Here is a 22,432-nt window from a genome sequence, read left to right on the forward strand (position 1 = left end):
AGCTGTCTCAGCCTACCTGTTTTGCCCCAAGAACAACTGGCACCATGCACTCTGGCTCAGTGGCTTGTGTGCTTTCATCAATCAAAATGGAACGAAACTGCATTTTTGCAAGCCTTGGATCGCCAGCTCCAACACATGTGCAGCAAATGACATCTGCATTCTGGGTGGAATAAAAGAGCAGAATTTCAGGACTGTCGTTAGCATGGCATCTCTACCACCAACTGCTCCCCTGACTCTGTGTACTGGGCTATGATAAGGCTTCGTCCTGTGACATTTTACTACCGAACAGTGTTTGGAGATAGGCCTACCCTCTGCTTCTGCTGTGCTGAAGGTGAACAAGGACAGAGCTCACCTGCCTGCATCAGAGCAGCCCTGAGTACAGAGCACCAGCCCCATGAGAAACAAGGACAGTATCCAAGTAAAAGGAAATGTCTACCATTAGCAATTCCCGCTCAGCTGTTCGTTTAAGTGCTCGGTAGCGCTTTTCATCAGCAGATGACAGCTCCCCAGTCTCATCTTTCAGCTGCTGCAGTTTCTGGAGCTCTGGCATGCTGAGAAACGAACACACACATTACTTAGGATGCTATAGTGCAGGAAATGTTATAACCATCCTTGTTTCATGAAGTTATAGCCTGCTTTTAAGGTATCACACTTCAAATGAAACAAGAATAAAACACTGAGGCGCTAATCACTTAACAGGAAAAAAGGCAGCATTAGACAAAAAATAATTTTAAACATCTGCCTAAAAGTTAATCTGCAAATACAAACAAGTTCATTACTTCTAACAACCTCAACTCTACAGCAAAGAACTCTCAAGATAATACCTAAAGCTTAAGGGTTGTGGAAAATCTGAAATGATCATCTGAATGAATGCCAGAAAAAATACTAGCTTGCAGGCCATTCTCAGTAACTTCTTACCTATCCATATTCCTGATCTGGTTATGCAGTGCTAAGAAAGAGACAGGTGAATCAATCGCCTCACGGCTCTTTGCACACAGGCGCACCACTTTCAGCCCCGTCTGATGTATTTTTTCTGTCAGCTGGTCCACAGCAATGTTACTTGGGGCACAAACCAGGACAGGCCTTTGAAAAGAGTGTGAAACTCTGGTTAGGTGAAAAACGGAGAGCAAACAATTCCAGTCCAACCAAAAGCTCCTCCTTTTTATTAGGTTTAAGATTATGTTGGCAAAACTATAATTTTAATGCAAATAAAGGGTTAACAGAGATTACAAAAACAGATCAATCTGCTGATATTAAGGACAGCACAAGCATAGTCAATAAAGATAAGAGATTTATGGTTGAGCGGAAAAAGGAACCACAGTTTTAGCCCATTTCTGATCTCTTAACAGTTGATAAGAATTCAAACAGAAGCATTTAGAATTTTAGCAAGTTTGGACAGGGATGTCGGGGGTGGCAAGAATCAAGATGGCAGCTGCAACTGCATGGTCCAAGCCCCATCACCTTTTATGAGTGCCACATCCACATACCAAAGAGCAGGGTTTTGATCATAGAGCTGTGGCTGCCATCTTAATTTTTTGAACACCCCACTCTGCCCCTGGGTTTTGAGCTATTGTACCCTTTCCTCCTTTGGCAAAGGATCGTTACCTTGTCGTGGTGCTGGAGCTTGAGCACCTCAATGATGCCATGAGCTAAACCGTGAAGGGCCACCCAAGACAGGAAGGTCATGACAGAGAGGTCAGACTAAATGCGATCCCTGGGGAAGGTAATGGCAACCCACCCCAGTATTCTTGCCGTGAAAACTAAATGGATCGGTACAACCAGAGATATGTCGGTATACCATCGGAAGATGAGACCCCCCAGGTCGGAAGATGGTCAAAATTCTACTGGGGAGGAACAGAGGATGAGTTCAACTAGCCCCAGACGTGATGACGCAGCTAGCTCAAAGCCGAAAGGACGGCTAGCGGCCGACGGTGCTGGTGGTGAACGGCGAATCCCATGTTCTAAGGATCAACACATCATTGGAACCTGGAAGGTAAGATCTATGAGCCAGGGCAAATTGGATGTGGTTATTGGTGAGATGTCAAGATTAAAGATAGACATTTTGGGTGTCAGTGAACTGAAATGGACTGGAATGGGCCACTTCACATCAGATGACCACCAGATCTACTACTGTGGACAAGAGGACCACAGAAGAAATGGAGTACCCTTCATAATTAATAGTAAAGTGGCTAAAGCAGTGCTTGGATACAATCCAAAAAACGATAGAATGATCTCAATTCGAATTCAGGGGAAGCCATCTAACATCACAGTGATCCAAATATACGCCCCAACCACAGATGCTGAAGAAGCTGAAATAGAGCAGTTCTATGAGGATCTGCAGCACCTACTGGGCAACACGCCTAAAAGAGATGTTATTTTCATCACGGGAGACTGGAATGCTAAGGTGGGCAGTCAGATGACACCTGGAATTACAGGTAAGCATGGCCTGGGAGAACAAAACGAAGCAGGACATAGGCTGATAGAATTTTGCCAAGAAAACTCACTCTGCATAACAAACACTCTCTTCCAACAACCTAAGAGATGGCTTTATACATGGACTTCACCAGATGGACAACACCGAAATCAGATTGACTACACCCTTTGCAGCCAAAGGTGGCGGACATCTATACAGTCGGTAAAAACAAGACCCAGAGCTGACTGTAGTTCCGATCACGAACTTCTTATTGCACAATTTAGGATCAGACTAAAGAGATTAGGGAAGACCCACAGATCAGCTAGATATGAGCTCACTAATATTTCTAACAACTAGATTTAAGGAACTGGACTTAGTAGATAGGGTCCTGGAAAAACTCTGGACAGAAGTTCGCAACATTGTTCAGGAGGCGGCAACAAAATACATCCCAAAGAAAGAGAAAACCAAGAAGGCAAAATTCCTGTCTGCTGAGACACTAGAAATAGCCCAAGAAAGAAGGAAAGCAAAAGGCAACAGTGATAGGGGGAGATATGCCCAATTAAATGCAAAATTCCAGAGGTTAGCCAGAAGAGATAAGGAATTATTTTTAAACAAGCAATGCGCGGAAGTGGAAGAAGACAATAGAATAGGAAGGATAAGAGACCTCTTCCAGAAAATTAGAAACATCGGAGGTAAATTCCACGCAAAAATGGGTATGATCAAAAACAAAGATGGCAAGGACCTAACAGAAGAAGAAGAGATCAAGAAAAGGTGGCAAGAATATACAGAAGACCTGTATAGGAAGGATAACAATATCGGGGATAGCTTTGACGGTGTGGTCAGTGAGCTAGAGCCAGACATCCTGAAGAGTGAGGTTGAATGGGCCTTAAGAAGCACTGCTAATAACAAGGCAGCAGGAGACGACGGCATCCCAGCTGAACTGTTCAAAATCTTGCAAGATGATGCTGTCAAGGTAATGCATGCTATATGCCAGCAAACAAGAATGGCCATCAGATTGGAAAAAATCAACTTATATCCCCATACCAAAAAAGAGGAACACTAAAGAATGTTCAAACTATCGAACAGTGGCACTCATTTCACATGCCAGTAAGGTAATGCTCAAGATCCTGCAAGGTAGACTTCAGCAATTCATGGAGTGAGAATTGCCAGTTGTACAAGCTGGGTTTAGAAAAGGCAGAGGAACTAGGGACCAAATTGCCAATATCTGCTGGATAATGGAAAAAGCCAGGGAGTTTCAGAAAAACATCTATTTCTGTTTTATTGACTATTCTAAAGCCTTTGACTGTGTGGACCATAACAAATTGTGGCAAGTTCTTAGCGGTATGGGGATACCAAGTCATCTTGTCTGCCTCCTGAAGAATCTGTATAACAACCAAGTAGCAACAGTAAGAACAGACCCCGGAACAACGGACTGGTTTAAGATTGGGAAAGGAGTACGTCACGGCTGTATACTCTCACCCTACCTATTCAACTTGTACGCAGAACACATCATGCGACATGCTGGGCTTGAGGAATCCAAGGCTGGAGTTAAAATTGCTGGAAGAAACATTAACAATCTCAGATATGCAGATGATACCACTTTGATGGCTGAAAGCGAAGAGGAACTGAGGAGCCTTATGATGAAGGTGAAAGAAAAAAGTGCAAAAGCTGGCTTGCAGCTAAACCTCAAAAAAACCAAGATTATGGCAACCAGCTTGATTGATAACTGGCAAAGAGAGGGAGAAAATGTAGAAGCAGTGAAAGGCTTTGTATTTCTAGGTGCAAAGATTACTGCAGATGCTGACTGCAGTCAGGAAATCTGAAGACGCTTAATCCTTGGGAGAAGAGCAATGACCAATCTCAATAAAATAGTTAAGAGCAGAGACATCACACTGACAACAAAGGTCCGCATAGTTAAAGCAATGGTGTTCCCCGTAGTAACATATGGCTGCGAGAGCTGGGCCATAAGGAAGGCTGAGAGAAGGAAGATAGATGCTTTGGAACTGTGGTGCTGGAGGAAAATTCTGAGAGTGCCTTGGACTGCAAGAAGATCAAACCAGTCCATCCTCCAGGAAATAAAGCCAGACTGCTCACTGTAGGGAATGATATTAAAGGCAAAACTGAAATACTTTGGCCACATAATGAGAAGACAGGACACCCTGGAGAAGATGCTGATGCTAGGGAGAGTGGAAGGCAAAAGGAAGAGGGGCCGACCAAGGGCAAGGTGGATGGATGATATTCTAGAGGGGACGGACTTGTCCCTGGGGGAGCTGGGGGTGTTGACAACCGACAGGAAGCTCTGGCGTGGGCTGGTCCATGAAGTCACGAAGAGTCGGAAGCGACTAAACGAATAAACAACAAAAAACCCTTTCCTCCCTCTTACCCATTTCCTTGCCTAGCCAGGTGATACACAATTGTGGCTGATGTCACAGTCTTGCCTGTGCCAGGGGGGCCCTGAATAAGACTCAAGGGACGTTGCAAAACAGTCTTCACGGCATACACCTGACAATAAAAGTAAAGAAGACTGTGAAGTCAAACAGGTTATAAAACCAACACCTGAAACTCTAATTCCATTTCCTGTGTTCGCTGTGGAACAGGACAAACCTGAGAATGGTTGAGGTCAGGAAGTCCTTGTGCTGTGAAGCGTTTTGGCAACTGACATTTAATAATGACATCTTCTACCTCATGACCCAGAAGTTTGTGATAGATGTAGCCAGAAACAGATGTTTCATCCACCGCAAAGGTTTTGAGGGCACTCTGCATTCTGAAAAAAAAGAGGCACAAGTGTAAACCCTGGAACTTTGACCCTTTCTCCCCCCCTACAAAAAAGCAAGAGCTGCCCACTACATAAAACTATACCAACCTATCAAAGGATGTTGATTTCCATACAAAATCCACTTGGAAATTGTGAGTCACTTCCACAGGAGCACCAACGCTACTTCTCAGCTCAATTGCAATTTCATCACCATAATCTGCAAAGCTTGTTAAGTAGCAATTTTTCTGAACAGTTAGTTTCATCTTCTAAGGCACTGTGTGTCTCCCACTGCTGCACCCATATTGATACATAACTTTATAGAACAAAAATAACATGAAGGTTCACAGCAGTGTGCACTGCTAGAATATACTAGTCCTGTTAATGGCCCGGAAAGATAAACAGCCAGAGAATTATGGGTAAGTTGACTGGAGGTTATGAGAGGCAAAACAGAGATGTTACTTTAAGCATCTCTACTTTTCTGTATGACCAATAAGAGTTCTAAGACGGCACAGAAAAAAACACTTGTCATTCATGGTTCTGCTTCAAAGATCTGGAGCTGTCAGAAAATCCATTTGCTAGCCAGTACATCCTCATTCTGCATCTTCCTCATTCTTGTGAAATTAAAAAGGATACTATCAGGAACTTTAATAACATGGCCAATTCCTTTCCACAGCGGGGCCAAGTCCCCTTTGTATCTCAGGCAGATCTCATCTCCCTGCATCAAACGCATATCTGAGGAGACAGTAAGTAACTTTTAACATTTTTTGAAGATAGCACTGTGTATATTATCTTCTGCCCACTGATTCTTTATTAGCCCAATTCACTTTTTAAAACTTATTAATATCGCTAATTCCAGTCTGACCTGAATCTGTCTTTGGCAAGGTGAAGTAAGCAATCCTTTTCTTGTTCAAACCAAGATCCCATCTCACAGTAATGTTGTCTTGAGTCTAAAAGAAAGGAAGATGTTATTTTATTTATTTATTAAATTTCTTTGCCGCCCATCTCGCGTACGACGACTCTGGGCGGCTTACAAATAATAAAAATAGTGATCACTAAAACATTCACTATTTTATTCACTATTCTATATGCAGGCTAGCTAGCATCAAAGCTGATCTGGCCTTTTATCTTCTCTTTTATTCCAGCATTACTGGGTGAACCACCATATAACAGATTTAAAATCTTTTCTGACATTTTAGAGATGTGTACAATTTAGTACTTGCTGCAAGATTCAAATGTATTGGTAACACCAATATTAAGGGGACTGATCAATCTAAAATTCAGTGGAGTTGCTTCTCATTTCTGGAAAAAGATGATCTGAACTTCTTTTCCTATTCACCACCTAGAAGTTGTCTTCTCAGTTGATTATTGGCAGGTATCTTTTGAAATCAGGACAGAATCCATATGGAGTCTTAGAACTTCTCATCTATTAATAGCCAGCCTTTTGTGCCAGATCCTGCTTGCTGCAGTGCCCACTGCCTTCTACTGAAGAACAAGACATGCAGATAGCAGATGACTCTTTGTACCCAGAGACGTTAAGACAACAGAATACAAATTAAATAATTGGGAAGAATATGTGTTTTCTTCAAGGAATGCAGATCAACTCTTTCTCAACATGCAGCACTTGTCTTTACAGTAACAACAACAGCTCAACTGTAACAAGAACAATTTGGCTTCTGGTGGGAATGGTGGACTGAATGGCTGCGCCCGTTGGATCAGCAGGCAGAGTGGACAACGTGGTGGCTTTTTTCGGGTTTGGGAAGGCTTTCCTGAAGCCCAGAAATGTTCTCTGGATTAAGAAGAATACTTGGAATCATCCCATTTGCCCTCAGGACAGTTGTCTGCAGCCAGAAGATCACAACGTTTCGCAGTCGACAGGTAAGAGCAGCCTGGGGGCGGGGATTTTATCACTTTCCAAGCCGCGCTGTAGCCTTAAAGGGACACTAAGACCGGCCACCCCACCTCTAAATCACCAATTTGCATTTCTTTTAAGTATATGTGCCCCAAGAGAGGCTTTTTACAGCAAGGAGAAGCCAGCCCTCTTGGTGCTTAATGTTATTTTTGGGACTAATTTTTTTTTTTAAGTTTTGGATTTTCATTTTCCTTCCAAGGGAAATTCTAAAAATTGAGAGTAAATAAGTGTCTTCCTGTTATTATTTTTGTGTTAAATTTGAAGATATTAGTATTTTCCTAAACACTGAATCAGCTGATTTGAACCTTCAGCTTTCTGTTCACTTTCCCTTGAGAACAGTCTGCTATTCACTCTTACTTTAAGTGAACGACTTTCGAGTGTCTCCGACTTTCGCTGATTAAGCTCTCAGGGGGCGCCATAATCTACTGCGTGAGACATGGAGGAATTCGAACAGCTATTTTCTGATCTTCACTAGGATCTTAAACAGATTTCTTCCGACTTCTATCAAACTTCTATGCAAGACATCCAGGACATTGTGGAAAATATGAGATCTAAAATGTACCATCAGATTGAGGATGTGGAGGATGAAACTGAGGAATTTAAGAATGATAGAAAGGTTTTTTTTTTAAAAGACTGAGATTGGGATCTTTATCGAGCTGCTGGGTGAAGATTGGATAATGGAGTTGGAGAAATCTAGGGGAGAGAGTGATCTGCAAGACGTAAATGAGGTCGATCTCCTGGTGGGATGCCATGAAAAGAACCTGGAATTTTGGAGGGGGGCAGCTGGGGTGTTTGATTTTCTTAAGAAGAAAGCTGTGTGTGTTATCTTGGGAACATGTAACTGCTCTGGTTTATTTTGAAGTGGGATAAGGGTTGAAGAACGTACATTTGGTTTGCTTTAAGGATTTGACTGATGCTATTTGCCTTTAAATATTTGGATTCACTGTTTTGAATATTGAATTATAACTGTTGTATTATTAAGTATAATAGCAGACAATTTATGTGCTTTTTAATCTGATTCTTATTATAGCAGACAGAAATGTATAGAAGAGTGGTAGGAGGGAATAAGTAAGTATGTTTTATCTTTTGGAGGGGAGAAAGATGTTCAAGAGGTTTATATGAATTTTCTTTTTTCCTCATTTTTATATAAGGGGGAGGAGTAACTGTACTTAGTGATATTATGTGTTAAAGTGGAATAACCTATAGAAATAATGTGGTGTTTTGGTTTAATATAGAGTAAGAGACTGATTATGCAAATTTCGTATATCCTTGCTGTTAAAAGTTGGAAGCCACACCTTTCTGTAAATTTAAAAAAAAAAAATTCTCTTGTGTTTCTGCACTTTTTAAGTTTTTTCCCCTTTCTTTGTAGTTTTTTGTAGTTTTTATTCTTTTCTTGAAATTTAATAAATTTTAAAAATTGCAACAAAAACAATTTGAGAAGGTTTAACACTGAAGCTACCATGGAGGCCCAAATAGATTTGTGATGCTGAACTGAACGTGTAATGAGTTATAATGCATGGTGCAAGCACACAGGGCTATAAACAGTGCACTGTTTTGCAAATCTTGTGTTTGGGAGTGGAGTATTAGAGAAGTTGACATTTCCATCTATAAAAAGGCATCCTTAACCTACTTGTCTTATGCTTAAAAATTATCTCAGAGAAGTATAGTAATAAGTACCCAAAACCAACACCAGGACTCAAGAATGTGCAATGGAACTATGGATACAGTTCAAAGTAGAAGCCAGTGCAGCTTCCAGAAGAGAAACTGTGAGGCTTCCACCACCCTTTAGAGGGGAAAAATACTTCAAAATATTTGTATCAACTATGTTTCAAATGCCTTCCAAACTCATGATTCATACAGTCTTTCAGAAGTCTTACCCTCACTCAAAAAAAAACTAAGCATGCCACTCAGTATCGCCAATCCGAACCATTTCAAGCGGCTGCCTCCACCTTTCGTGCGTTTTACCTGAGATTCCTTCAATTTCTTGTCGTAGTCAGCCTCAAGCTTCACCAGAGGACCAAAGATGTTTTGGTACTGATAAGCATCCTCATATCTGAGGAGGACATGCTGTGGCTCTTCATCAACGCCAGGCTTCTCCAGGTCCTCCAAAGTGGCCGATGGGTTCTCCTGCAACCACAGAGAACAGGACACTAAACTGTTGCACTGTGTAGACCCCTACTTCTCCAGCTGGCTTTACGGGAAGCCTACCAAAATGAGGGAACTAACTACTAGGAGTATCTTGACTATCACACACTTTAGGTCGCGATACAATGAAATACAGATGTGGTTTGGCAAAGCTTGCCTACTTAAATTACCAACTGTAAGGATGCTGCAACTATTAACAGGTCCTATCTGCCTTTAACTGAAAGCACCCAGAAATTCTAATCACATACTTTGACAAAGAGTATGAGTTGTGCAGGTTGCGCACATCTGCTCAATTTGCAGAATTCATCTTTTGCGGATCAAGGTGAAAGCATGAATCTAGACAAAGCTTCAAATCGCCAACAACTAGACCTCTTATTCAGCCACCTTGCTGGTTCTAGTATTCCGAACTTCAAGAGCATCTTCACAGCCTAAGGCCCAGAAACTTGATTTAGGAAGCAGGGATACCCAGGAAGCTGAATTCTGTGCCCAGTACTTTATACACACACACACAGATCTGCTTATGACTGAGGTGACTTCTTCTGTCTCCCCTTTTCTCTCCACTAACAGCCTGAACCTCTCAAACATACCTTCCAGAGTTCTTCTAGCTTGTTAATTTGCTGAGCTGTGATCTGCCGTGCCCTCAGCTGCTCCTGTTCTGAAGGGATCTTGACCAGCCAGGAAAGGAAGCAACGATCCTGAATCAAAGGCTGCCACTGTGAGCTGTCCCAGTTGATGTCCTTTAAGCTGCTCTGGCTGGCACAAGGCTGCCTATACAAGCAGGATATGGGAGAAACGCATTAGACAAGCATCAAAAGCAAGTATAATTCACTAAAAAGACGACATTAAAATATACATTTCGGGTTTCTTGTGATCCTTAAGTTCAAATAATTAAGTCCTAAAAAACGAAAGATTCTCTCACCTGCATAACAAAACCACCACAGAATCAGCCTTGGCTGGGATGAAACCAAGAAGAAACACATTACGACAGCCACAATTGTAGCACTCCAAGACGGTCTCGCCCAGAGGACCGTCCTTATGAAGAGTCACTTCTTTGCACTTGGCTCGCACAAGGTGGTTCACAATGTGGCTGAGAGAAGACAGAAAAATACATGCTAGATTGCAAACAAAAAGAGTTTTCTTTGGAATGTAAACAGAAAAGTCCTTATTTATATTGGAAAAATAAAAATGAAGCTTAATTCAGGTAAGAAGGAAGTAGCGGGGTTAGTTAAACCAACTATTCTGGGTAACAAAAAGAACAATTTGAAGGTTTCTGGACTTACTGAGTGACAGTCATGACTAACAAGATATATCAGGCAGCTTGTTTATTTATTTATTAAATTCATATCACTGCCCATCTCCCCCAATGGGGGACTCTATATCTGCTATACAGATATAGCAGCTGAAACCTTCCAGGGATATATTTTTCCTCAGTTGCTTATGCACTAGCACTGTTCAGGTTAGATTACTTTAATAGAATCTACTTGCAAATGCCTTTGAAGACAGTTTGGAAGAGTGAGCTAGTGCATTAACGCAATTAACTCAGCTGTTCATGGAAAAATATCAGCTAAACCATGTGGCCCTGATATAGCATAAACTGCGCTGGTTGCTGATGCAGGCCCAATTCAAAGTGCAGCTGTTGACCTTTAGAACCAAAGACTGCCTGGACCCAGCTTACTTGGGCCACCTACATCTGTGTCAACAGGCTTGCTCTTTCAGAACCTTCACAAAGTGCTAGTGCCAGCAATTTGACAGTGACAAAGAAAGGGCTTTTCAGTACAACTCCCATGTTCCAATACAAATTGGCATGTCCCCATTGCTGCAAACTTTCAACAGCAATAAAAACTTACTTGCTTTGTGTTGTTTCTTGACTACTACGTGATACTACGTTGCTAATTTTAACCTGTTTCGTGATAGTATCTTAAGTTGTGCCATTTATTATTGATGCTTACTGCGATTTTTGTATTTCCTTATATTTTATTCATAATACAGTATGGGATTTTATTTTGTGAAATACTGAAACTCTTTTGTGTAGGTAACAGGAAACACCTTATGAGGACTTAGCTCTAAGAAGTGCCTGACAAAAGTGTTGGCAGGGTTTAAGCCATACTGCAGAAAGCACTTTCAAGTAAGACTGAATTTTTGCAGAAACTGGGAAGACCCATAATTCAGCAATAGAGTACAAATACCGTATGCCAAACAGGAACCAGGCTCAACTGGCGCAAGTTCTCCCTCAAGATCTTGGATGGTTGCTAACAGTGAAAATGGACCAATTTTCTGAATTAGCACCTGAAAGTTTTCTGTGTTCATATGTTTAACAGAAGTGAATTATGCTCTCTTTGTGAATGGGAATGCGTACTTACCTGCCAGATGTATTCCCACGTCCATTGCAGAACCACTTCTTGCTGGTGTTACAATAGACCACACAAGCTGGGTCGTGGATGCCACAATAGCTAAGGAAAACACAGAGGGACCATCGCTGTAAATCAACGTTACTTCAGTGGGGAGGAAAGCGAGGACACTCTCCGAAACAAACTGATCCAGTAGGGAACTACAAGAGCTACTATGCCACTTCTTCTTATTCGGTCTGTGCTGCTGAGAGCTGGCGGAGGCATTAGTATCCTTGTTGACTTCATACCACCACAACATTATATGCCCCCTGTGGCAATATAGCCTTCTGTGATCAATGTCAAACCATCACATTGAATAAAAGCAGTGCAGCGTAAAGGGTATGTTCAGAGAACCAGAATACACTGCCAGAGAATACACCTACCCAGCTGTGATATTTAAAGATCCTAAGAGCACTGCAGAATATGGCATAACCACAGCAATTTAATCTTCCTCCAGTTCCCTCTTATAACCCACTTTGTTGCCTGATGATTTGAAAACAATTATATATCATAAATACGTGGCTATTTACAAAAAGAAGATTAACAAAGGAAGGTACAGGATCACTTCTAATACCGAAGCGATAGTTTCCTAAATGTTGTTCAAACCCCTGAGCTTCAGAAAAACAGTAAGCATAAATGCAATGTTCTTAGAGAGCCGGAAGCAACATGTCACAAAATGATTTGGTGCACCAAGGAGGGAAAAAACCTTAAACAGTCAGATACAAAACCACATAAAACATGGCAGAAGGCATTTGGGTCCAAGGGAAGGCAACAGCAATCCCACTTGATAAATGTAAAGGACTGGAACTCATTCAGAAGCATTAATTGTAATATAATCTAGCAGGAACCAAACTGTAAAACCTTTAATTGACTGATAGAAATCATGTTCTCAGTCCCAGCATCCTTGCCCAGGTTCTATGTGAGGGCACAAATAAACCCCAGAAGCCTAAGGAGTGAGTTGCTAGATACTGATTCCAGGTTCCGGTGGAAAACGGTGTGAAAAACTAAGATGGAAATCACTTGCTGGCCACAGGGAGAAAACCTCCCCTGTGCTTTAAACTATTGTTCTGCTCTCACAATGCCAGGCTCCATTATCTTACCTGCAGGCATGCACAGGAAGGTCCTTGGTGTAATAAGTATCTTCCTCATCTTCTTCAAAATTGAGCTCTGCAAGAAGTTGGCTGGTTTTAGGCACGTTATCATCCACTGCCCCATTCTGGAGGATGCCATCTGGTCCATTTACCTGAAATTTAAAAAAAAAAATCACATACACAACTGTAATTTACAAAAACAAAAGAGAGAAGACTTAGCAAGACATACAACTCAATGTTTTTTTTTAAATATATAGCATACACCAGTGCCAATTTACAAGCAGATGCACAGAACCTTGAATTTATTATCATGCTCAATAAACATTGTAATGGCCTTTTAAGAAATAATCCTTCCCAATTTTCTAAAAAGCAATTTTTCTGTGGTAAAGTTTGGTTCTGATTACTGCCCCTTTCCTTGTTCTATCTCTTCTTCTATCAGCAGTTTCAAATCATACCTTCTCTTAAATTATTCACATCACACCTTGAGCTATGTCACTAAAGGAAAAACAGACTTTTCAAACATCTATCCCCCTCTAAAATAATTGGAAGAGGCTGCACAAGTTTCCTTCCCTTACTTCTATTGTTTTGATCTACCCCAGTCATAAGGCTATTTAGAAAACCCCAGTTCACAGGTTTCCTAAACAATGATATAGAATCACTGGAAACTTTGAAACCAGCCCATACATTTTGTAGACTGGAACATTTTTTGCCTGCTAAACAGGCACAGGAACATCCATAATTCTTTAAACAACATTTTGTCTGGTAAGTCAAATTTAACAGAACTAAAGCAATGGGTAAAGGACAAACAATGTTGACTTACTCTTCCCAAATTCTTTCATCCCAGCACAGTGTATGAAGGGTAACACTTGAAAAAGGCCCCTGATTTAGGAACCCTAAAGTTCCTCGTTTCTCAGGACTTGCCTGTGCAGGATAATGATTTTCTTCAGCTCCTCTCAAGGTAAGCGACTGCTATCTATGCTTCATCTATTCTTAAGTTAGAGATTTGATTTCTGCTGCTTTCAACCCTCATAAACCACTCTGATTCAGTAAGTGGGGGGCCTTAGAAATCAAATAAATAATAGCTATCATTAATTACAAAAGAAGGAATCTCATAATTGTTATAAATTAAAAAAAGAATCTTGCTGTACCTTCAATAAGAGATTGGGTCAGACCTCTTAAAGATTTGTAGCCTTAGAGATAATACTATCTTTCAAGAGACTGATAAAGGAAGAATTATCAAAACCATCAACCAGTAGGATTATAGAAGGGGGAGACAATGTCCACATATGACATCCTTGATGCCAGCAAGCCCTCCATATTTAACTGTAATTTAAGAAATTAAACAAGTGATAGTATCATCTTTATTTGCTAGAATATCCCTGGACACCACACAGGCTACATAAGCATTATTAATTTTAAAAAGTGATGGTTACCAATCTTGTTTGGAAATGCCAGTCAGATGAAGTCACACTAAGTATTTTCCTTTGGTGGAAAACCAAAATATAAATGACATTAAATAATAAAATTCCATCAGATGTGCAGGATCAAATCTATAGATACTCTATAACAGTCTTGCAAACCATCTGAATCTGCTGTTCAAAATAAGCCAGAAAACCTTCAGCAACTGCACAGTACCATTTCAAGAATCAGCGCTGCAGCACTACCAAATTACACGAACTTCTCAAAGCACATGCCATCTTATGTTACATGTTAAATATCACTTATTACATATCCAAGACCAGTTCCTCCCCTTAAACTTCACTGATACCTTCCCAAGAAACATCATGATTACTGAAGACTTTTAAACCAACATGAGATACCATTATGGACAAGGTGGCATGCAGAAGACAACACTGTGACAAGGAAAATTTTACAGGAATGTTTTTTCAAAGCTCTCCCAGTACAGGAAAAAAATGTTAAGAAAATCAGTCATAATAAATGGCTGCCAAATACAAATATATTATGTAGGTCTGACAGTTTCAAAGTTTAAACAATGTTGTTCAGATGACTACTTCAACTAAGTTATGTGAAAAATATGGATGTTATTATGCATAAAACTACAATAGAATCAGAGAGTAGTAGTTCCTAAAGGTTAATGCTGCGACTTGACACATGGTTACTTGGAAAAAATTCAGCAGAGCTGTCTTCTAAACACCTGAAACACCTACAGCATATGGCGTTTCCAAGAAGCAAGACAGAACTGTTTATAAAGCAACATGTGATTGCTCCATGGACAGACAAACCTGAGAAGAGAAAGCACCCCAGAACTCAAGTAGTCGTAACAGCCTTTCTCAACTTTTTGACCCTGGAGAAACCCTTGAAATATTTCTCAGGCCTCGGGGAACCCCTGCACATTCAGGCTCAAAGATAGGCCAGAAGCTGCAAAATTATTCTATCTGTTTCATGGGTAGGCCTGTATATATGCATTGACAATGTTCTTAAACTAAAAATAAAGCAGGAAACTTATCTCTTTAATGTGAAGTTGCCTGAATTTGAAATAATTTTTTAAATAAATTGTGATATCCCAGGGAACCCCTAGTGACCCTGGTTGAGAAACCCTGAGTCATGAGATATAAACTGGTCCAGTGGCTAAGGTACCAGGCTAGAAACCAGGAGGCTGTTAGTTCCTGTCCTGCCTTAGGCATGAAAGCCGGCTGGGTGACCTTGGGCCAGTCCCTCCCTCCCTCAGCCCAAGAGCCAATCAGGCGTGGTAGGAGAGTTCTAGTCCCGCCTCAGGCATGAAAGCCGGCTGGGTGACCTTGGGCTAGTTGCTGTCTCTCAGCCCAACCCACCTCACAAGGTTGTTGTTGTGGGGAAAACAGGAGGAGGGAAGAGTATTAGGTATGTTCGCCACCTTGAGTTATTTATAAAAATAATAAAGGCAGGACAAAAATTAAATAAACACACATAATCACATATATAGAGACAATGGGTAATCCAGGAGAGATTCAAGATGGTGTCTCTCAGTTTCTAGCAGATGCAATAGCTTCAAGTCTGCAGGCTCAAAACAAAATTCTAATATTGTACAATATATCTTTAACAGATATTTTACTAGTTTACTAGGTAATTCTTAACTTCAAAATTATATCTCAAGCCCATCCAATCTTCTTTTAGTCAGAAGATGAGACACAGCAGTCTGACAAATCCATTTTGACGAATACGAATGTAAGCATATGTAAACTATAATTTGCATTTGTAATTTACGTAAGTAAACTATAATTACATGCATGAGCAAGAAGGAGCTTACTCAAAACATGGGGCTCACATGCTCTCCTCTTTCCCTTCCATACAAATAGGAAAATAAACCAAAATCTAGTTTTTGGTGAGCAGGTTCTCAGTGTGTTGCTGTATATAGTTGATGAATACTTTTTTGTGACCACAGACTGCACTTAACATTTTTGGTATACTAGGAAATATCATGCTGGACAGGGTGTTCTGAAATTATTCATTTTCTGGATCTATAATTAAGCTTAATTTAAGATATTATGGTTTTTTGTCTGATTCTCACCTCAAAATAGTAGACCAGTCTATGTTCGACTGGGCTCTTCAGGCCACAAAAAAGGGATTCAGTATCACAGATTGTCTATTTCCTCTATGAGTGATGAACAGTGGGCTGTAATAACTGCCTACTTTTCCCCCTTAATCTGTTTACAGTACTAACCTTATGTAAAGCCAAAACAAAAAATCTGCTAACTTGAAAACCAAGTTATTTTTCCCTCCCCCCTATGTTAGGTATGGAGGAATGGAGAGCAGTACTCTTAAACCCAACTCTTTCTGAGCGAATCTTCCTCTTCATACACATAATATTGCACCTTAGAGTTATATGCAATTCAGGCTAATATGTTTGTTTCCAGTTTAAAATAAGATGCACATAGAAAAACATCTTTGTGTAAAGATATTGCCTTCAGCTGGCTTTTAAAGGATTATAATATCCTGAGATGCCTTAGTACATAGCTAGTTGATCAAAACCATCCCCTCAAACCTCTGCATCTGAAGTGGCCTGTACCAACCTGCCCATAACCACGAATATTAAACTTCAGTCTAAGGAAGCCACTGAAGTGGTAGTGGAAAATTCTGGAGAAGATAAAAGAGAGTAGGCAAAATCACGTTGAACAGTAAGCTGTGGGTAGAAGTTTTTCTTGCTGGGTTTTCCATTCACATTTTTTCTGAGCTAACAAATGTAACAACAAGCTTAATTCTTTCCACAATAGGGCTGAGGAGACATGGAAGCATTATCTGTTACTAATACAGAATAATACCAAAAATAGCAGAAGCTCTGTCTTTCTAAATCTCACAGATGGAGACAGCTGTTGCTGGATAAATCAAGCACCAATATACATTTATCACCTTAGGGCAGTGCTTCTCAACCCTGGCAACTTTAAGATGTGTGGATTAACTCCCCGAATTCCCCAGCCAGCATATGCCAGCTGAGGAATTCTGGGAGTTGAAGTCCACATCTTAAAGTTGCCAAGGTTGAGAAGCACTGCCCTAAGGTGACCAGGATGTAAATGTTTTTTTTTAATGCATTTATTTCACAGTATTAATAGCTCACCCATTCCTAGCTTACTCCGGGATACTCATACTGAGAAATACTGGAAAAGAAGGACTGAAGGCCTCCAAAAGCAGAAATAACCAAATTCTCATTCTTCACTGGAGTCTTTTTTTCTCTCTCAAAAGGATCTTTGAGAGAATATCTTTCCCAGAATGAATGAATGAATGAATGAAAAATCACTTAACTGAGAACAAAGAGTTACACAGAATTCCACTGAAAAGTTCTGACAGCCAGGCAGGGGGACCTCCTTGTTTCTGTATCCAGCTATTCTGTGAGTAGCTAGAGATTTTAAGACTGGGATGGGCAACTTGTTCAGGTCAGGACTAGAAGCCACAAATGTAAGCCTTTCTGGCTGCACACCTTCATCCAATTCAGAGAGCTAACATTCCTGTCCTGGCAGGGGGCAGCACAGGAACTAAGCAGGGCCAGGCCTGGTCAGCATTGTACGGGGAGACCTGCAGGAACTCTGGGGCCTCTAGGCAAGCCTCGGAAGTAAAACAAACATCCTGGAAGAAGGCAATGACAAGCCACTTCTGTACTGCTGCCAAGGAAACTATTTAATGAAGACTTAAAGGTGATTCTCCTTTTAACAGGAAACACAGTACAACCACCCAATGTCTTGTGCTGCAAACACTTGAAAAATACATCTTTCATCGTTGTAGCCTTTCCCTGATAGCCAACCTAATTTCAAAAAGCGAAGACCCTTTATTGTTAGTATAGCAACGGGGTTTTCACAAACAGGATGTAACAGCTTATGATGGGTTAAATTTCAATAGTAAAGTTATTATTTAGAGACAAAGAAAAAAATCAAGATTACAGAAAAGAAAGGAATGCAGTGCACATTTTATTGACTCTGAAGTCTCCAAAACATTTCAAGGAAAACCCTCTTCTTCTGGGGAATTATGCAGCCATACTATGTTTTGAATGCCATTCCTACTTCATTCCTATTTGGGAATAAAGCATATGTGCACATTTCTTCTTTTTTTTTAAAAAAATCTTTCCATGACTTATCCAAATACACCTTGACCAAGGAAGGACTTTTTCTAGAAAGTAATGCAAACACAACTGGAGTGTTGCCAAGAAAACTGCAAGCTTCTACTCATGGGCCACCAATAGTTGAGCTCAACTCAGTTTTTTTTTTTTACTGTATCAGAAAAAAACCCCCAAGATGGATTTTGCTTTCTGTAGCACATCCACCTCATCCATTTTTTCCTCTTATATTATTCTACTGCTCATTTGGAACCATTTTATAACTTCTTTAGTTTTTGCCACCCGTATAAAGAGTTTTTTTAGTTTTTGCCACCCATTATGAAATAACATGTCCAATAAGGTTCATCAGATACTTATTTTATGTTTTTGAAACCAGGAAAATATTTTTGAATTATTTCAGAGCTTTTAAATGTATTATGTCACTGACTTTTTAATTTATTTTATACTGAAGTTATCCATGCCCATTATATATCATCCTGAGAGCTATAAAGTATACAAACAAATCATTAGGAACTATCAAATGCTCATCCAAATACTATTTTCCTACTGTAAGGCCTGAAATTCTAATTTTCATGGTGAAGAAAAAGAGTTTGTTTGTTTGTTTGTTGATCAAGAAAAAAGAAAAAGAGGCAATGTCTTCCATTACAACAGTGAAACTACAGAACAGAAAATTCTTAGAAAGGCACTACAAACCTATGACATATCCTGAAAACCCACATCTGTACTAAAAGGAATTCTACCCTTACAGATATATTTGTAAACCATCAAATGACTTGTCCAGAACAAGATGATTAAACCACCTAAAGGACTCACATTAGAAAAGCTGGCCTAAAAGATGCAAGATTGAGGAGTACCACACACTACTTGTTAAGCAGAAAAAATACAAAGTGCAGACTAAGAATCATCTCTAACAGGGTGGCATTTCCTTGGGAAAGGTGTTAATTATACACCTGACACACCTTGCTCCAGTTTAGGCATCACCCAATTACTCAGAAGTTAAAGTACTATTGCTGCTCTAGCCACAATAAACACCTACTATGATAGAAAATCTTATCCTTAATTGAGGGATAAATCTCCCCTTAATCTAGGAAGTGCTTCTCTGCATACACATCCTATTGCCTCTTGTCTAAAATTATTAGTTTAATCCCACTTTTTTTAATTTAGTCAACCAAAGGCTGCAAACATACCTTATACTCCTGCCTATTTTCCCTACAACAAATAAAATACTGCTTTAATCACAAAATACATCTTTCATCCACTGTTCATTCTTCTTCCATTTTCCAGACACACATATCCAATTCCCAGTTGTGCTGCTACTGCTTTAAGCACCAGAAGTTTAAAGAGCTTAACACATAGAGCTACACAGTCTGCTCTCATAGATGATTCAACTAATCATCTCTATAAGTAGTGTAAGAGCAACTCTTAAAAAGGCCATGCAAGGAAGCCCACAGATACTGGGAGTTTTTAAATCACTCTGTTGAAGAACACCACTATGAACATTCAATGCCCCACTGAGTTCAATTCAGTCTTCTGCCAAACAGGTTCATACAATACCACCTTAAAAGCTGTATAAAGAAGGCACTGGCTAATAACAACTTGAGAATGAATGACTTACACATCAACCTCAAATAAAGTTAGCTGCCACTAAGACTCAGTGAAAAACCATTATAATTCCAGCATCTATCACACTATTCAAGAGACAGCCTGAACACAGTCAATTTTCTATCACTAGAGCTTTGCCTCTTAATAAAAAAAAAAAATCTGGAGCCCCTGATTAACAGTTCCACGGCCTGAAAAAGTTTGAAAACCCCTGCCATAGCAACTGGTATTGGTCAAGGTTCTGTTGGGCCCTTTCCTGTTGTCGAAGTAAAGCAATAGTTACCCAACTGAAACATGCAAATACTCACATCTGGTAACACGCATAAACGTACACATATTTTGAAAATAACAATAATTCATTATATAATCATACCATGCATAGAGGCATTATATAACAGCAACAATCCTGTAATACATATGGCCTGCAGATAAATGTGTAGATGCTTCATCAAAGTCCCATCTGTCTAGAAAAGGCCCCTTTGAGCAACAAAACCTATACGTATAGAAAGATACCCCCCACATATTCATTTCCATCAGGATAGGCCTAGGGTTAGAGGGTTTCCCACTCGGTTTTGTATGGCTTCCTGGGGCGATTTTTAAACCTTCCCAGAACCCAACCCCACGGACGGTCCCTCATTTGCTTACAAGCCCTCAGCCTCTTTGCCGCTCCCTCTCGGGGCCCGCAAGCAGCCCTTTCATCCCCTGACCCGACTCCGCGCCAAGTGCCACACGGACGAGACGTGGACTAAGAGTCCCCCTCCCCCTCCCCCGTCTTTGAACTTAGAGACCGTCCCGCCTCGCAGTTCCACCCTCGCCTCTCCGCGGGCCTCACCTGGGCGTCCAGCTGCCCCGGCGCGACGACAGAAGGAGGCCCCCCCGCGCCCGCTCCTACGACACCCCCCGGGAGTCCTGGGGTGCCTGGCGCGGCGGCGCCTCCTCCGCTGCCGGAGCCTCCCCCGGGCGGCGTCTGGGTCTGGCTGGGCAAGGTGAAGTCGGTGAACTCGAACTCGGAGCCTTGCGTGTCAGCGCCGAGCAGCTCGGCCTCCTCCGTGTCGAGGAAAGTCAACGTCTGCGAACTGGGCCCATAAGCTTCCACGCTCATGATGGCGGCGGCTGTGCCAGGTCTTTCCGGGCTTCTCTCTCTTTTCCCCTCACGGAGGAAGAGGAGGAGGCGGGGGCGACGGTGCTGATAACAGTGCGCGGGCGGGTTTCCTTCTTTTTCTTGAGTCCCGTCAAAGCGGGCGCGAGCCTTCTTGTTACCTTAGTCGCGTACTGCGCCTGCGCAGAACGTTAGGCCTCAACCGTCGACCGGACCAGACGCTCTAACAACGGACCAGCCAATGAGCAGGCGGCTGACCGTACGTCCGAGAGGCGCGAGCCGAGATCAGAGCAGGGAAAATAGCCCCTTAGTGCGCACGCGTCTCGGGCTCTGCGCCTGCGCTAACTCAACTGTCTGAGAAGGCCATCGAGCGCGGCAGGAAAAGGAGGCTTGAAAGGCGGGAGCCGCACAGGTAGAAAGAGCGGAACGAGGGGGGAGGAAGAGACACACTCTTTATAGCTCCGCCCCGGCCCGTTGATTTACACGTCGACTCTCCAATCAAACCCTCACTCTAGGTAAAGGAGGCGGAGTGACAGAAGGCCAATCAGAATAGAGCGCGAGAGTCGAGGAAAAGCGGGGTGAAGGTAGAGAATCGATCCACGCGGAAAGGGGAGAAAGGCGGGACAATGAGCACGCGACTAGCCAATCGGGGCGCGGGGTCCCTAGGAGCACGCGTATGAGAGAAGGGGGAGGGACACCCTTCCGAAAAGCCAATCAACTACCCCGCCTATTTTGTCACCGCTTCCTCAGGCAAAAAAAAAAAAAGTATAATATGAATTATTTGTTTCTTGGCTGCAAAAGGCTAACGTGCCAAGCGGCTTGGAATCTCCTCAGACGGTTTTCCTTCGAATAAACAACTAGTTTGGGGTTTGTCGCCACGTTAAACTCAGGCCAAGCAGCTGACCGAAACCTCGACAGAAGGGGAAAAAAACACGACTTCCCGCGTCGGGACGTACGGCACGCACGCGTTAGTACACGGGCGAGAGAAATGGGACGCCCACTACACGCATGGGCTACATCACGTGGCGGCGCGAAGCTGAACTTTCATCTGAGAGAAAAGGCTTTGTGGAAGCCACGCCCCTTCTCTGGAGAACCGAGCGGGGTGGGGGAGAAAAACCGACAAGAGCTGAAATGTGATTGGTTAAAGCGTTTTAACACCAAGTTAATGCAGTGTTTCCCAACCTTGTCCGCTTTAAGACGTGTGGACTTCAAGTCCCAGAATTCCTCAGCCAGCCGTGCTGGCTGCGGAATTCCGGGAGTTGAAGTCCGCACATCTTAAAGTTGCAAAGTTTGAGAAACACTGACTTAATATACGTTTAATGTCCTCCCGTTGCTCTGCTGTGGAAGGAAAAAGTTAAGAAAGAGTGTGCTAATTAATTGAGAATAATATGAAGGAGCAAAATAAGTTATGCAACCGAAAGAATAATCAGTTATGGATGTTGCATCAATAACATGTATTTGTTCAGCTGTCTGAGCAACTCGATATTAAAGG

At 41.6% G+C, this 22,432-nt stretch overlaps 1 protein-coding gene across 1 annotated transcript in view; it reads right to left on the minus strand.

Annotated features, from left to right (window-relative positions):
* The window catches only part of UPF1 (UPF1 RNA helicase and ATPase), a 39,997-nt gene extending 18,652 nt beyond the window's left edge, over positions 1–21,345 (minus strand). The window contains exons 1-14 of the mRNA XM_063290830.1: positions 20,674–21,345; positions 12,710–12,852; positions 11,583–11,672; positions 10,142–10,309; positions 9,810–9,990; positions 9,043–9,204; positions 6,031–6,115; positions 5,802–5,900; positions 5,277–5,385; positions 5,018–5,177; positions 4,797–4,915; positions 919–1,083; positions 437–551; positions 17–160 (exon numbers count right to left, since the gene is read on the minus strand). Coding sequence (XP_063146900.1) covers positions 17–160; positions 437–551; positions 919–1,083; positions 4,797–4,915; positions 5,018–5,177; positions 5,277–5,385; positions 5,802–5,900; positions 6,031–6,115; positions 9,043–9,204; positions 9,810–9,990; positions 10,142–10,309; positions 11,583–11,672; positions 12,710–12,852; positions 20,674–20,943 — 2,010 coding nt within the window. The 5' untranslated portion in view covers positions 20,944–21,345. The remainder of the gene's footprint in view (positions 1–16; positions 161–436; positions 552–918; positions 1,084–4,796; positions 4,916–5,017; positions 5,178–5,276; positions 5,386–5,801; positions 5,901–6,030; positions 6,116–9,042; positions 9,205–9,809; positions 9,991–10,141; positions 10,310–11,582; positions 11,673–12,709; positions 12,853–20,673) is intronic.
* Between the last annotated feature and the right edge of the window lie 1,087 nt (positions 21,346–22,432).

The sequence above is a fragment of the Candoia aspera genome, chromosome 1, assembly GCF_035149785.1.
Source record: "Candoia aspera isolate rCanAsp1 chromosome 1, rCanAsp1.hap2, whole genome shotgun sequence".
Classification (NCBI taxonomy): Eukaryota; Metazoa; Chordata; class Lepidosauria; order Squamata; family Boidae; genus Candoia; species Candoia aspera.